This window comes from Bos taurus, chromosome 8 (genome assembly GCF_002263795.3).
Source record: "Bos taurus isolate L1 Dominette 01449 registration number 42190680 breed Hereford chromosome 8, ARS-UCD2.0, whole genome shotgun sequence".
NCBI lineage: Eukaryota > Metazoa > Chordata > Mammalia > Artiodactyla > Bovidae > Bos > Bos taurus.
In genome coordinates, this window is record NC_037335.1 from 69,585,363 (window position 1) to 69,598,043 (window position 12,681).

General features: G+C 41.8%; 1 protein-coding gene across 2 annotated transcripts in view; it reads left to right on the forward strand.

Moving 5' to 3' along the window:
• The first annotated feature begins 3,776 nt into the window (after nucleotides 1–3,776).
• PIWIL2 (piwi like RNA-mediated gene silencing 2) overlaps nucleotides 3,777–12,681 on the forward strand; it is an 82,062-nt gene continuing 73,157 nt past the window's right edge. The window contains exons 1-8 of one of the 2 annotated variants that reach the window (XM_059889491.1): nucleotides 3,777–3,973; nucleotides 6,032–6,230; nucleotides 7,972–8,059; nucleotides 8,205–8,343; nucleotides 8,823–9,023; nucleotides 9,647–9,757; nucleotides 11,825–11,942; nucleotides 12,397–12,521. In XM_059889491.1, the coding sequence (XP_059745474.1) occupies nucleotides 6,039–6,230; nucleotides 7,972–8,059; nucleotides 8,205–8,343; nucleotides 8,823–9,023; nucleotides 9,647–9,757; nucleotides 11,825–11,942; nucleotides 12,397–12,521 (974 nt within the window). In that variant the 5' untranslated portion in view covers nucleotides 3,777–3,973; nucleotides 6,032–6,038. The remainder of the gene's footprint in view (nucleotides 3,974–6,031; nucleotides 6,231–7,971; nucleotides 8,060–8,204; nucleotides 8,344–8,822; nucleotides 9,024–9,646; nucleotides 9,758–11,824; nucleotides 11,943–12,396; nucleotides 12,522–12,681) is intronic. The other variant, XM_015472591.3, reaches the window with a different exon arrangement.

Here is a 12,681-nt window from a genome sequence, read left to right on the forward strand (position 1 = left end):
GGGCTACAGTTCATGGGGTTGCAAAGAGTCAGACACTACTTAATGGCCAAACAACAACAATAATAATAAGCAATTATAACATGTGATTATGGAAGTTGACAAATCCTGAAATCTTCAGTGGAACTGCAGGAGAGCTGATGGTTGTGCTCCAGTCTGAAAGCTGGCAGGCTCAAGACCCAGGAAGAGCCACTGTTTTAGTTTGAGTCAAAAGGCAGGAAATGGCTCCGACTGTAAAGAATCTGCCTGCAATGCAGGAGATATGGATTCGATCCTGAGGTCAAGAAAATCCCCTGGAGAAGGAAATGGCTACCCAGTCCCATATTCTAGCCTGGAGAATCCCCATGGACAGAGGAGCCTGAGGGCTACAGTCCATGGGGTTGCCAAGAGTCGGACACAACTGAGCGACTAAGCACACACAAAGGCAGGAAAAGGATGATTTCAGCTCAACTGAAATCAGGTGAGAAAAAATCTTTTATTCCAAGCCTTCTTGTCCTAGTGAGGCTCTCAACTATTTGGATGAGACCATCCGTGGTAGAGAGGGCAATCTGTTTTACCCAGTCTCCCATTCAAATGTTAATTTTATGCAGACCGCCCTCCCTGAAACACTCAGAATAATGTTGGACAAAGTATCTGGGTACCTGTGGCCAAGTCAAATTGATATGCAAAAGTAACCGTCACAGGGAATTTCCTAGTGGACCAGGGTTTGATCCTTGGTCCAAAAAAAAAATAAAGATTAAAAAGTAGCTATCACAGTTATTATCTGTGCTATTTATTATAGCCATTCTAGTGGATGTGAAATACTGTGTATATGTTTTCAGTTTGCATTCCTGTAATGATTAGTGGTATTGAGCATATTTTCATGTGCTTTTTACCCATTTGTATATCTTTGGTGAAAGATCAATTCATATCTGTTGCCCATTTAAAAAAACTGGATTGTTTGTGTTCTTATTGAGCCTAGTCTGTGTATTTAAAATTTAATTAAAAAAAAAATTCCAACAAACAAGCAAAACTCACCCATTTTATTGACCCTCATGTGGTTTGTAATTTATCTTTTTCTTATGAGTTCCTGTGTGGGAACTTTAAGGGCCAGGGTGAGTGTGTATTTCTCCTGGGAGGATCTGTATTTACGTCTGCCTGGAATTCAAAGATACTACAGATGTAGATCCAATTTCAGTTAAGTCCTCCATGTAGTTTCTAGGCCAAAGAGGTAATGTCATTTTCTGCCATTAATCTTGCTGTAGCTCTGTGTGACTTTATTTTCTCAACAACAAATCAGTATTTGTGGTCAGAATGGAAATACTTATTGGGGACAATGGGCCAGAGTCTTTGACGTCACGACTGCCTGGAAAAATCCAGATTGTATATAGTGACAGGACTGTCCTCATCCTGAATTTTAGAGCCTGGCAAGGCCAAGTGGATGGAACTTGGTGCTATGAAAATATCACCTTATATCATCTGTAATTTAATTTTAAATACTTTAAACAGTACAATATGTGTGTAGTATTTTAAATCAATACCAAGGGATTGTTAATTAACAACTGAAGTGCCTGTGGTGGAATATAACCTCCAGGAGAAGTTTATATTTTGAAAGCTTCCAAGCAGATGTCCACACTTTAGAGCTTCAACCATCTTTATTTCCAGTCAACACTGAGACTGTAGATTTTCCTTTGGTGAAATAACTAGTACTCGTTATGCATGGATTGGCTAGAAATGTTGTATAGGATATTTCTATACCCTGCTGAAGCTGAAGCTCCAATACTTTGGCCACTTGATGTGAACAGCCAACTCACTGGAAAAGACCCTGATGCCAGTAAAGACTGAAAGCAGGAGGAGAAAGGGGCGACGGAACACCACCACCGCCACCAACAATATCTTGTCTACTTTTGCATGATACGATGTAGAAATCTAGAGAATCCAATGTGTATATCCTTTGTAATGATGCTCTTTCAAAACTGACAGCTTCAGAAAATTGAGAATTGCTGTTGCCAAAAGCTGCTGAGTCCTGCCCCTAAAATATTGTTTCCTAGATATGGAACTATTTTTGAGTTGTTACTAAATGTTTGCATGGGCAACAGAATTCAGTATACATGTTATTATAACACTGTAATGTTGTAAAGTAGGAAGGTTGTGAGGTAGAACTTATATATAACGTTAAACAAATTACATCTACAAAGAAGGAAGGGGTATCCTACCAATTAGACTTCTGCTTTGGAAAATCTCCTGCTCCAATAATTTTCAAATTCTATTCTGATTTGGGAAGGAGAGGAGAGTCCTCAAATGTAGGGATTAAAGCAAGGTATGAGATATCTGAGGCTTGGAAAAGCCTTCTCTAGCCCTAGCCATATTCCATATACAGTAGTTGCATGTCTCTACAGCATCAGTCAAGGTCTCTGGAAGCTTGACCCCAACCACCTCAGAAAACTGGGGGTTGGAGAGGGGTGCAGTTATTTGCTAAAATAATTGAGGAGGGAGAGACATTTTTATGTCTTTGGAAAATGTACTGTAGCTGCAGAATTAACCACCAATGCTTTTACATAATTTGAAGATAGCTCTTCTTGGCTCACAGTTTCAGGTATCTATAAATAATAATGATAGACAACATTTATGGAAGGCAATCTTGTCCTGGTGCAAAGTATTTTACACACATGCATGTACATTTCCTAGGTGGCTCAGTAGTAAAGAATCCACGTGCCAACGCAGGAGATACAAGAGATTCTGGTTCAATCTCTGGGTGGGAAAAATCCCCTGGAGTAGGAAATGGCAACCTCTTCCAGTATTCTTGCCTCGAAAATTCCACGGACAGAGGAGTCTGACAAGCTACAGTCCATGGGGTCACAAAGGGTTGGACACTACTGAGCATACACATGTAATTTCCATACAACCCTATGAACGGATGGTTTTATTCCAGGTTTTTTTTTTTTTTTCCAGTTTTATATATAAAAACAGTGGGGCACAGAGATCGCATAATTGTTTGACTGTAACTCAAGCTCATTTCTATGCACCACCATCCTCAATATCTTTTAAAGGGGAAAGCTATGCCTGTGCATGCTCAGTCATGTCAGACTCTTTGAGCTCCCACGGACTGTAGCCAGCCAAGCTCCTCTGTCCATGGGATTCTCCAGGCAAGAATATTGGAGTGGGTTGCCATTTCCTCCTTCAGGGGATCTTCCTGACCCAGGGATCGAACCTGCGTGTCCTGTGTCGCCTGGGTGATTGCCAGGGTGATTCTCTACAGCTTGAGCCATCAGGGAAGCCCCAATGGGAAGGTTGAAAGCGAAAGTGGAAGTCGCTCAGTCGTGTCTGATTCTTTGTGACCCCATTGACTTGGAATTCTCCTGGCCAGAATACTGGAGTGGGTATCCGTTCCCTTCTCCAGATCTTCCCAACCCAGGGGTCCAGCCCAGGTCTCCTGCATTGCAGGCGGATTCTTTACCAGCTGAGCCACGACGGAAGCCCCAATGGGAAGGTTGAGGCAAGTCAATTTCTACATGAGCATGTAAGCTAACTCTGTTTACATGAGTTGCTCTCAGTAAGAGAGTCGGGATGTTGAAAGCGAAACACACTTCAACACTTAATTTCACTCCTAACTTTTGGACACCACCTCCCGCCACTTTCCCCGCCACTTTGAGCACCCTTTCCGGGTGAACCTCGCCACCACGGCGTGAGACGGCTGGAATGGGAGAGGAAGGCTCTTTGCAGAAGAGCCAATGAGATGGCTGGTTCTTGTGATTGGCACGTCATTTGGCCAATGGGTTCAGTCGCTTAGGCCTCGCGAGAGGACGGGAACTCGAGGTCTGGAGCATGTGGGCTTTTGGCGTGGTAGGATCGTTGAGCGCTGGCTTCTCCTGAGGCGCAGCCAAGATGCTCGGTGGAGTCCAGCACCTGTGAGAGGACGGGACGCAGGTGTGGAAGACCAGGGAGGCAGAGGTCGCTCTGCTACAGGCCAGGTGCGCTCGCACTCAAGTTCTTGGTGGTAAGCTGGGGTCCTTGTGGCCCTCTCCCCCTCTCCCCTTGGAAAAGTGCGGAGTCTGTGGGCCCCTGGGTGGAGGCTGGGCCTGGGGCGGGGGCAGGAAGTCGTTATTTGAGGTTGGGGGTGTAGGCGGAAGGCAGGCCCTTGAAAAGGTGGAACAGAGGAGGGAGGAGGCTATTGGCAGGGAGGTGGTTGAATGCGTTGAGTGTTCCTTGGGCGGGAACAGTGGGCCAGACCGCTGGTGAAGTCTTGGTTTGGGGAATGATGCTTTCTCCAGGTTGAAGGAGCGTAGGGGCCCTTCCCTTCTGGTTACATCCCAGTCATAGACCCCAGTCTGGAGGTCGCACCTGGAGGAGTACCGAACGTAGGCCTCGCCTGTCCTGGGATCTGTCTGTCCTGGCATTCTTCCGGGTTGGGCCTTAGACTCAGTCAGCTATTTGTTAACTAATCAAAGGAGAAAATCCACAGTAAGGGAGGGCTTTCTGGAGGAGGTGCTTGAATCTGTAGAAGTGATGTTGGAGGTAAGAGAGGGGTGAAGAAAGAAGAGGATTCCAGAAATCCTCTAATTGGTAGGTATCACGGTGCCTCTCAGTGTGTACCAGTTAGACTACTAATTGCTCTGGTTTCCTCCAGTGGTGGTGGGAAGGTGTGAGCCAAGAGGTCAAGCTAACTGAAAAGGAGTTTGAACAATTATAGGGGAGAACTCTAGTAGCCTTTGAGGAGGAGGCATGCCTTTCCGTTTTAGTGTAAAAAATAATTGTATAAAGTTTTGCCAAATCCTGAACCGCTTTCATCTGTAGACTTGACTTAGAAATTGTATGTCAGCCTTTTCTTTATGTGCATGACCTGATTTCTCAGTAATTTATAGTTAAGACAGGTTTGTAAAAATTAAGAAGAGGCTTACTTGTTAATTACAGAAGCTTCTTTGGGAATTGGGGTGAGTCAGGACAGTGAAAAGGAGCCCCTGAAAGAAGGAGTCCTGGGCCTTTGCTAGGGGTCTAGTTGGTTAAGTCTCTATGCTTCCACTTCAGGGGACATAGGTTCGATTCCTAGCTGGGGAACTAAGATCCTATATGCCCCTAAAAGTGAAAGTTGCTTAGTCATGTTGGATTCTTTGCGACCCCATGGGCTATACAGTCCATGGAATTCTCCAGGCCAGAATACTGGAGTGGGTAGCAGTTCCCTTCTCCAGGGGATCTTCCCAACCCAGGGATTGAACCCAGGTCTCCCACCTTGCGGGCGGATTCCTTACTAGCTGAGCTACCAGGAAAGCCTAGCATGGCCTTTTAAAAAAAGAGAAGTCTTGAAGTCTGTAGATTATATAAAGTGATTTTGAAGAGGCTTAGTGAGTCTGAGACTTGAGGGCCAAGAAGAGCATCATCCCTGGTTACCTTGAGGGCAGGGGCAAGTATTAAATGTCACCTGTGAGACTAAGCAGGAATCATAGGCTCAAATGAGGAAGGGTCTGTATGCTGAAGACCTCAGTTCTGATAGAGTGAGAAAAGAGCTCTGTTGAAAGAAATTGGATAAAGATTCAGAGAAGCACACTAAGGAATCAAGGAGGAGATGGAATAGTTTACTATGAAAATAGACTGGGAAAAAGATTAGGTCCCTGGTAGAGAGGCCCCAAATAAAGCAAAACATAAATATTTATTGACACAAAATTTTTGTGATATGTTAACTATATACTTACTTATAAAGCAAAATCATGCCCATACATAAAAAATACATCCTTCCCCATCTGGTAGTTAACTTGCAGGACTGAGTTCTCAAAGAAGCTCTTTGGGTAGAAAATATGAGTAAAATTAAGGAGGGTTTGGCCTTTAAGAGATTGTTGATTGAGAGTATTTAGAAAATTCTGGGCTAAATAGAAACTTTTGAATATAATATATTGTGAATATCATATAGGAGTATCATTGGTATGATCCAAAGTAGCTTTTTTTTCTTTGAATGCTTTGTGTGTCTGTTGTGGAGGAAAAGGAAATTCTTTGGGAATCATTTAAACTATAAAATGATGGCAGGTAATAAACAAGGACAGATTGACACTCATGTCCTCTGCAGCCTTACAATGGATCCTGTCCGACCACGCTTCAGGGGCCTGTCTCCCGTGCACCCATCTCAGTCTGTGCGGATGCCAGGCTCTTGGCCACAAGCTCCAAAACCTTTGGACCCAGCTCTGAGCAGGGCAGGACCTGCAGGCAGGGGCCATGTGTTTGGAAAGCAAAAGGAGCCGAGTCCACAGAGTGGGCCAGTGCAGAAGGTAAGACCATGTCTGTATACACAGTAGCAGCATGCAGCTTATCTTTAGAGCAAATAATGGATTTCAAGGTACTTAGGAAACTGGGAAGCCCTATATGAAAGCAGGCATTGTTTTTATTTCCCCCTTTAACAAGTAGTTTGATCTTCTAGGAATATATTTGAAATTCTTGAATTGCAGGTCTAGAAAAAGTGCCTCATAATGAATGTTAGATGGACTTGGGTAAATGGCTTAGTTTCCTGACTTCTAAAAGTATAAATATGTACATACATACATACATGACAGGTTTAGAGATACAGCCTTTAGTGTTTAGGTTTTCACTCTGGGTTGGACTCTGTGGTATTAGCAGCCACTGTTGCCTCTAAGGTCATAATTGTTAAGAATAGTTCCTTTCAGAAGGCTCTTTGCCCAAATCTTAAAGAAAAAAAGGATCTTTGGCTATTGTTACTGCTGTATATATACTTACATGGATGTGCATTCTTAATCTCCTGATTATATAGTAATTGTTAAAATGGTTTTTGTATGTAATTAACAAATTTCAAAGAATAGAGAGTTAGATATAGGAAGAACCTAATAATGCAGTTGTGACCATGTGAAGTAGTGTTGACCGTGTTAGATGTAACGTTTTATAAAAAGAAACACTGATGACAGTAATCCTGTGTTTTCACTCAGATGGGATTGCTTGAGTCCATATGTGGCAACTCTGATTGGTGTAACAGTAGTAAACTTCCAAGACTGCCACAGGAAAACAGTAACAAGTTCTGTTGAGGATTGTTTAAAAAACAAAAACAAAAACCCCAAGACTTCTGATACCCTTAAATGACATGTTTTTTGGGAAAATTTATTAGCTGGTATGCTTGTGCCCACTTATATTAGGTGTACAGGAAATGAGCTAGAAAAGTAGTTCTGTTGCATTTGGAATACTTATATTAAATCATGAACTATCAGTTCAGTTCAGTCGCTCAGTCCTGTCCAGCTCTTTGTGACCCTGTGGACTGCAGCACGCCAGGCTTCCCTGTCCATCACCAACTGCTGGAGCTTTCTCAAACTCTATCCATCGAGTCGGTGATGCCATCCAAGCATCTCATCCTCTGTCATCCCCTTCTCCTCCTGGCTTCAGTCTTTCTCAGTGTCAGGGTCTTTTCTAATGAGTCAGTTCTTCTCATCGGGTGGCCAAAGTATGAGCTATACTGCTGCTGCTGCTGCTAAGTTGCTTCAGTCATGTCCAACTCGGTGTGACTCCACAGACGGCAGGCTCCCCTGTCCCTGGGATTCTCTAGGCAAGAACGCTGGAGTGGGTTGCCATTTCCTTCTCCAGTGCATGAAAGTGAAGAGTAAAAGTGAAGTTGCTCAGTCGTATCTGACTCTTAGTGACCCCATGGACTGCAGCCTACCAGGCTCCTCCGCCCTTGGGATTTTCCAGGCAAGAGTACTGGAGTGGGTTGCCATTGCCTTCTCTGAGTATGAACTATATTTATGCTTAAAAACCTAATATGAACTATATTTATAAAATCATGAACTATATTTATGTTTAAAAGCCTAATATGACATAGTTATAAGTGTTCTTAAAGAAAACTATAAGGATTTAAACAATTTTATGAGGTATTTTTATCCTTTATTCTTGATATTTATAGAATTTGAAGTGTATAATTTTTATTATTTACCAAGGTTTGAAGAAAATCAACAATATTTCTGGCCTTTTAAACTGTATCTTAGAATAACATTATTCTTTGACTTTCTGTAGGAGTCTGTGGGTTTAGTCTCAATGTTCCGAGGACTGGGGCTTGAAACAGCATCCCAGACCCCTCTGAAACGCGAGGTGCCTCCTTTAGGTATGTGGAAAACTAACTTGAGAAAATGTGATGTTGTGTATCATTGCTTTGTTCTTAAATTAACACAGTTTATCTTCAAAAAAATTACTGTATTTTACAAAATGTTCAGCTCACAGTTACAGCTGGGATCTGACCTTTCCTTTAGGTAGAGGCATTTTAGGTCTAGGCTTATCTTCCAGTATGGCATGCAAGGACAAAGAAGAACCCCATCCCACTTTTCTGGATCCTTCATCGTTGGCAGCTGGGGATAGCAAGATGGCAGAGGCCTCCGTTGGTTGGAATAGGTGGGTAAAGTTGCCTCCTTGGGTAGCTATCAAATTTGGATGAAATATCTCCAAGTCCAAAGAGAAACTCTAAAGTGGGTTATATTGCCTCACAAGGAAACAGTGCATGGTTTCGTGGTAAGAATGGGCATTTTCCAAAAGTAGTTAGTACCTACTGACCCAGTCAGTCTTTGGACAAGGTAAAAGCAGTTTTCCACAGCACAGTTCACCACCTCGTTTGCCCTCTTAAGAAGTCATACTGATGGTGCTGATTCTTTATCCCAGGTGGGTCAGACTTCCACCTCAATTTCTGCTATGGAAGTTGGCCCTCAGAGTCCATATTAATAGTAATTGAGGAGTGAGTCTTGTTGGCATATTGGATTCAGAGAGAATCCCAATGTTTGGGTCCCATTTGCTGACTCCTCCAGGGAAAGAATGAGATTTGAGGATGATTGAGCATGATTGAGAAAGTCCTGATTTGTCTCTTTTCAACGATTCAGGATGCTCAGAAGAGGAACTTTGGACGCATCTTTGTTACCAGTGGGAAGAGCAGCTGGTTTAGGCAGAGGAATATACAAGGCTCCTGGTGCTCTCAGCCCGCCTTATCAGGATCCTGCCCAGCTCTCACCTCTGCCCGCTCTGCCCCAGGCCCCACTATACTCTCTTGATACCCCTCCACTTGGGACTGCAGAGCGCAAGAAGTAAGTCGGGAGTGCTGCCTTCCTGCTTGGGGATGATGTAGCGGAGGCCTTCTTATAGGATTGCACACTCTGTTCTCTCATAGGATTGCACACCCTCTTTTGTTGTGTCTAAAGTCCTCCCTTGTGGTAGGCACCACAGGGTTGTTTTGTTTTTTGCCAGTGGGGAGAATGACAGAAGAGGTGGACAATTCCTGATGAGGTGAAATGGGGTTAGTGCTGATAATATGTATCAATCAGCTCATGACTTTTCATTTCCTTCCCAATTCAGACATAGATAATTCCTTGTCATGTTGTAGATAAGAAAATTATCTGGGAAATACATTGCAGCTGTTCATTTTTCTCTACAGAACTAACTCTTATGTTCTTAGTTAGCTGACCTAGTTATTCCAGTGATATTACTAGGACAGATAGGGTGACCTTGCTGCTCTAATTAGAAATTGCAAGAATTTACCTTCTTTCTTTCAAAGCTTCTTTTGTATGTCTTGAGGGCCTGTGTACCTATAAAATACTACTTCCCCCAATCTATCTTTCCTTCTTTCTTTGCTTTCTTTGTATTTTTGTGGCATGGGCTATTTGTTTTTGGTATCTGTGGGTGCTTTTATTTTTTTATTTTTATTTTCTAGAGAGCTTTTTGTGAAGCAAGGATCAAAAGGAACACCTCAATCTTTGGGATTGAACCTTATCAAAATACAGTGTCATAATGAAGCAGTTTATCAATATCATGTGACTTTCAGGTATTCAAAGCTTCCCCCCACCCCATATTGTTTACTTCTTAGAGAGCAGTAAAGAAATAGTTCAATAGGAATAACTGAATTGTTTTTCTGTATAATTCCTGATGCATTTACCTCCCCCTACAGACTTCAAATACTCAAATCTTTGCAATAAGTTTGAAATTAACTTTTCTGTGTTGTCTGTTTAGCTGTATTACCAATCCAGATTTTAACTTAATAGGTACAATTTTATGCATGAGGTTAGAAGTGGATTTTCTTTGAAGTTAATGAAACTTAGGTTCAGGGCCTTTTACTTGCATGGTACTCACTCGTATTGGACTCTTTGTGACCCCATGGACTGTAGCCCACCAGGCTTCTCTGTCCATGGGATTTACTGGGCAAGAATACTGGTATGGTTGCCACTCTCTCCTCCAGGGGATCTTCCCAATCCAACGATCGAACCTCTGTCTCTCAGGTCTCCTGCATTGGCAGGCATATTCTTTACCAGAGGCACTACCTGGGAAGCCCCTTTACTTGCATAGACCCCTTCATAACCTTTTAACTTACCTTGTATTTGTATTCCTTTTCTTTAATGTTATGAGGGAAAAAAATAGATTAAAAGAACAAAGGGGAGCATGGGCCATGAGAAATAGCCAGGGAACTAGCCACTTATTTTAAACGTTTGTAAGATGATTGAGAAATGAAATGCTAATTAGAGAGGGTAGCCAGATTGCTTTAAATGTTTCTGTGAGGTAAGAAACCAGAGCTGAGCATGTATGACAAGAGAAGGAGCCAAGGAACTGGGTTAAATTGAACTCACAGGAGGAGAAGGTAGTGAGAATGGGCCTGTTCTGGAACGTAAGGAACAGAGATGGGTGTTAATGCGAGGAAAGTGGACTGACGACTGTTCCTGAAACAGAACTGGTGTGTGACTCCTCGTGTATCTGTGCGTTGACCAGGCTGTGGAGACAACGTGGATTCTGTACATTTTGAGATTGTAGCTACAATGTGATGAGAATGCCAGGCCCTTGAGAGAATACCTAGAGGATGCACTACAGTGACTGGTCATCCTGTGGATTCCTTGACATGATAGGGCTCTAAAAAGACTAACTGAAAAGTTGTCTGGGGCATAACGCCTTGTGTATATTAATATATGATTTTTTTTGAAGAAACATTTTGAAATGTGATGTTAGCATGTGAGTGCTTAGTTTTGGCAATGACTGTACTGGATTACCACCTGAACTTTTTGTAGTTTTTATCTTTCTTCACATACTTGAACACGCTTGACCCTTTTTAGCCTTGGGTTTGTTTAAACTTCGAAGTTGTAGGATAAGGTTGTGCATTATTGTAATCTAATGGGAAAATCATCATACAAAATAGCTATTGGAATTTTTCAAAACTAAGATTTGTGCCAATGAATTGATAAAAAGTTGAAATTGTTGAGCGAAAAATGGTTTTACTAAAATACTGTCTTTTAAAAATATATTTTTTAAAAAGTGTATATTTCTACAGATGTTGGATCAGGGATTAGCAGATTATGGCAGCCCTGCCAGGCAAATCTGACCCACTGCCTATTTCTATAATAAAGTGTTGCTAGAATGTAGCCTTGCTTATTGGTTTACCTATGGTCTATAAGGCTTTTGTGCTATGTTAGCAGAGATGAGTAGTTACAGCAGAGACCATATGGCTTGTAAAACCTTTCTGTAGAAGTTGTTTGGCCCTCTGGTCTAAACTCTCAAAGAATGTACCCCGACATGCTAAGGCAGTTATGTTTGAATGAGAATTGTTTTTATTTTAAGTGAGCCTTGGGTCAGAGTTCTTTTTTTTTTTTTTTGGTGGGAATTTTTATTTATTTATTTTTAAAATTAATTATTTATTTTACTTTACAATATTGTATTGGTTTTGCCATACATTGACTTGAATCCACCACGAGTGTGCATGTGTTCCCATCCTTTTAATCAGATAGATATATTTGAATTGTTTAGTATGACCACTAGATGGAGCAGTAGTCACAAGTGACTGTTTCTCCAACAAACCTACTGCCCTACTGTAAAGTCATACTGAAGTAAAATCCTCTTTATTATTTTCTAGCCCCAACGTGGAGTGCAAAAGCATGAGGTTTGGCATGTTGAAGGACCATCAAGCTGTCACCGGAAATGTCACTGCTTTTGATGGATCCATTCTCTATCTACCTGTTAGGCTTCAGCAAGTGAGACCAAATAGGAAATGCATTTTGGGACGAAGCCAGAGTGGTGGGAAATCATAGTGTCCCTGAACATTTGAGTTGTACTTACCTATTGTGAGAGGGAGGGCGGACTTCTCTACAATCAAGAAATTGCAAACTGAGAAACTTTTTATATATGAGTTCTTTCTAGTTTCTTCTTTCTTTAAGAGGAGTGGTTGGGAGCCTTTGACCTCAGTGACAAAGAATACTATAAGATTTCAAAATCATGAGGCTCTATTGCTAGTTCTGCATTGGGTGTCTCTTACCAAATCCTCTTGTAAACCCTGCTTGTCCTGCTGTGATTTGTCTAGTGTGGACAGCAAAGTAACAGAAAAAAATAAAACATGATTAAGATATGTTAGTGTTCTAGAACACAAGTTGGATTAGATTAGGGTTTGGTAATGGCATTTCTTTTTACATACATATGTTTATTTGTTAGGTTCTTGAGTTAAAGAGTCAAAGGAAAACTGACAGTGCTGAGATCACCATTAAGATTCAGTTGACAAAGATCCTGGAGCCCTGTTCTGACTTGTGCATTCCCTTCTACAATGTTGTGTTCCGTCGGTGAGAGATGGCTGAAGTCTTATTTTCTTTAACCTCAGTCTTTGTAACAGAGCTCTTCAGGAGCCTTGGATGGTATTAAAACTGCAGTGTGTATATAGAGAGTTTGGAAATATTTAATAAGTAAATGCATGACATTAAAGGCTAACTTATCTTGGGTGAT